The sequence below is a fragment of the Olea europaea genome, chromosome 16 (assembly GCF_002742605.1).
Source record: "Olea europaea var. sylvestris chromosome 16, O_europaea_v1, whole genome shotgun sequence".
Classification (NCBI taxonomy): Eukaryota; Viridiplantae; Streptophyta; class Magnoliopsida; order Lamiales; family Oleaceae; genus Olea; species Olea europaea.
This window is the reverse complement of record NC_036252.1, coordinates 15,945,291-15,948,580: the sequence shown is the minus strand read 5'-3', so window position 1 is coordinate 15,948,580 and position 3,290 is coordinate 15,945,291. Positions and strand designations below refer to the sequence as shown.

Here is a 3,290-nt window from a genome sequence, read left to right as displayed (position 1 = left end):
TATATATATATATAAAGAGGATGGTAAATTCGTTAAATTACAAAACTTTACAAAGAAAATGGTCATAGAGGCAACATAGCAATCTATAACCATAGATTTCATGCTAACATCTAGAGTAAAGGAATCGAGTTATATGCGACTTTTAAAGTAAGTTAATTTTTATTTTTTTATTTTTTTTATGTCACTTATATTTTAAAATGTAATGTCATTTTACTTGCCCCATCAACTATGGGTTTAATGTCAATTCACCTTCTGCAGAACCCTAGCAATTTCGTTCATGTTTAAAGAAGACGACTAAAATTAAACTAAATAAATAGATATAATCTCTTTAACAACTTATAAAAATTTACGTTTTAAAATTGTGCATGAATCGAGCGTTTGAAGATAAAACAAATCCAACCTCCAATCAAGTGGGGTGTGGAAAACAGTATTCACTCTTGCACACATGTCCAGAAACTGTAAAAAAAAAATTGAAATAAATGTTGCACCTAAAAAATTAATCTAGAGAGAGTACTTGTTCAAACTTTATTTCCCCATATAATAATAGAGTGTACATGACACATAAATTAAAATGCATAATATTACAGTACAAACCCAATAGGACTTCAAGATCAAATAAAAAGAACAAAAAGCTGAAAAAAAAATTTTTTTAATTAAAATAGACCAACAATGAGAGCTAGCCATTAGCCAGCTCAAACATCATACATCAACATGGCAGTTCTTAAACTGAATAGCATTTCCAACACCAGCGTTAGCTGCGTTATTGTTATTATTACCAGAATTTATATAAGCCGGACAGTTCACATACAAATGATATGTCCCAGATACGAATTTTCCGACTCTCCATCGTACTTTTATACTCATCTTAAAGTTAATCAACACCATTCCGACCATTTGCTCTTGGTTCAAAGAAACAGCAAGGTATGGCGCCAATGGCACTTCATTCCCGCACAAAATTGGCGACCAAACTGTCATTTCTTTGTGTCCCTGATAAGTAGAAGAGAGCATTGTGGTGGGGGTAATTTGTTGGCCGTGGTACGAGGCATATACTTCAATTTTATCGTAGTATATGCTGATTCTGCCATTAGGGTTGCGGGAGGAGAGGCTGATTTGAAGATTGGAAGTAAGGAGGTTGGGGGCGGAGAGGCTGAAGGAATTGACGGTGGCACCTTGGAGGATGAATTGAGGCTTTGTAGGGCGGAGGATGAGCCATATAATGAAGACGGTGGAGCCGACGGTAACTATGAAGCTGATTGTGCCGATCAAGAGGTAAATATAGATCTTCTTCTTTCGTTTGTGGTGGCAGCAATCTTTCTTCATGTTTTGGTAAGGGAGCAAGGCCTGGGTGAGAAAAATGGTTCAAGGTTGTGTCTAAAAATTTAGGGGGTTATGTTTTGCCAAGACTTTTAGCATTTGATAGGCACTCGACCTTAATGTATTAAATAGTGCAAACATAATAACCATTAATTTTATTTTTTTTTCAAAAAAATATTCTTTAATTTTGTTCTTTATTATCTCATTTAACTACACCTTCAATTTTCTTCGGCTTTGATGCCTTCAAATTTTTATTTTGTCTTTTTATGGTGATGATTGATAAATGCTTTGCTTAATTCTATACAAATAATTACTTTATCGTTAGCGGTTATCTACTTAATTTAATCATCTTTTCAACAGAATTTTTACAGGGCCTTCATTTCGATATACGATTTATTGCTTGGAGTTAAAAATGTTAACAAAACAGTGAATGTGTCACTTCTTTTCTTTAGTAAAATCCATTAAATTCGCTATTTATATTTTCTAAACGATTAGCAGTGAGATATTTCGATTAGTATTAGTAAATGATTTTCTAAACAATTTTAAAAAATGAGTAATAATTAGGTATATTATGCAATGAACCAGCCAAAATTATATAATTTTTATATGTCCTCGTGCATAAGGAAATTAATGAAGTCAAACTTTTATAGGTACAATTATTCTATCTCGTGACACGCCTATTGACTTCAAACATGCAGGGCAATTTTTTTCAACTTTTGGTACATTATGATACGAAAATTCTTTTGATCCAATCCTTTTAAGTCGAACCACTTCTTTTAACACTTCAGAATACTATAGAGATACAAAATTAATTTATTTAAATTTTATATTCAATGCCCTCTTCATATGACTCTACAAGAAAAATAATTATTCTTCGTAACATTTTTATGAAGAAACACCGTGGTATAAAAAATATTTGTGGTGTCAATAATTATGAGAAACCTTTCCCTGAGAACACCAAGGCAAAAAAAGATTCTTTTTGGGTCCCACATGGCGCAATTTTGATCAATTTGTAGTAGCGAGACTTGAACACAATATCATTGAATCAATTAGACCGAATGACAGTAGGAAATTGCGTCCATACTTCCACATTATGATATTTTCGTTTAGTGTCTTTCTATGACATTTTTCTACACAATGGCTAAAGATTTTGGCGAAGTATAATGGATTCCATGCATGCAAAGATTCCATACATAATTGGATCAAGACTAGAGTATCTAACCTACCATCATGGCCCTTTCATTAATTAAATGAAAAATGCTACATGTGCAGATTGTTTTAACAGATGGGATTAACCCCGTCTAGCATTTCTCTAATTGCATCAGGAAATTAGTAACTCGAATTGAATTGTTTACTTTACTCGTGGCATATTTATTAACTTGTGAACTGAACCATAGTAATAAAATTGAAAAGAAACTAAAATTAAAATTATATTAGATGTCAAGTTCGACCCCTCCTTTTTTCCCAATTACTTTTGAAACACTCCTAAATTCGAAAAGAATAATTGGCACAAAATGTATCTGCCATTTCTATGTTTTGTGCAAATCAACAATTGGTTGCTTTTAGTGTGTGTTGCTTTAGAATGAAAGAATGGAGCTAACTGACGCAGATCATGGAATATGAAAATAATAGAGGTGCTTTGTGCCAATTTAGTGCAAGTATGAACTATGGAGCTCTCTGATGTAGGAGGTGGACATTGTACATGGTGCCATAATATATTGTGCATTGAAATGATAGAAATATTATATATGGATGAAATATTCCTTAACTTTTACTATTCAGCCTAACCTTTCATGTTGCCGCAAAAACCCCCAAATCAACAAAACATTTTGGAATACAATATTTGCTTTCATTTTCTCCACAAAGCCTTGTTTTAATTGAGATTCCTATGCACTTTTAGATCATGACTGCAATTAGTAGTTGTTGTTTTTTTTTTTTTTCCTTTCTAAAGATGATGGTAAATTCGTTATTTTACA

General features: G+C 32.5%; 1 protein-coding gene across 1 annotated transcript; it reads right to left on the bottom strand.

Moving 5' to 3' along the window:
- Positions 1-496: 496 nt before the first annotated feature.
- On the bottom strand, positions 497-1,419 carry LOC111412853 (NDR1/HIN1-like protein 1). The gene has a single exon (XM_023043732.1). The coding sequence runs from the start codon at positions 1,318-1,320 to the stop codon at positions 700-702; it is 621 nt and encodes a 206-aa protein (XP_022899500.1). The 5' UTR covers positions 1,321-1,419; the 3' UTR covers positions 497-699.
- Positions 1,420-3,290: the final 1,871 nt, after the last annotated feature.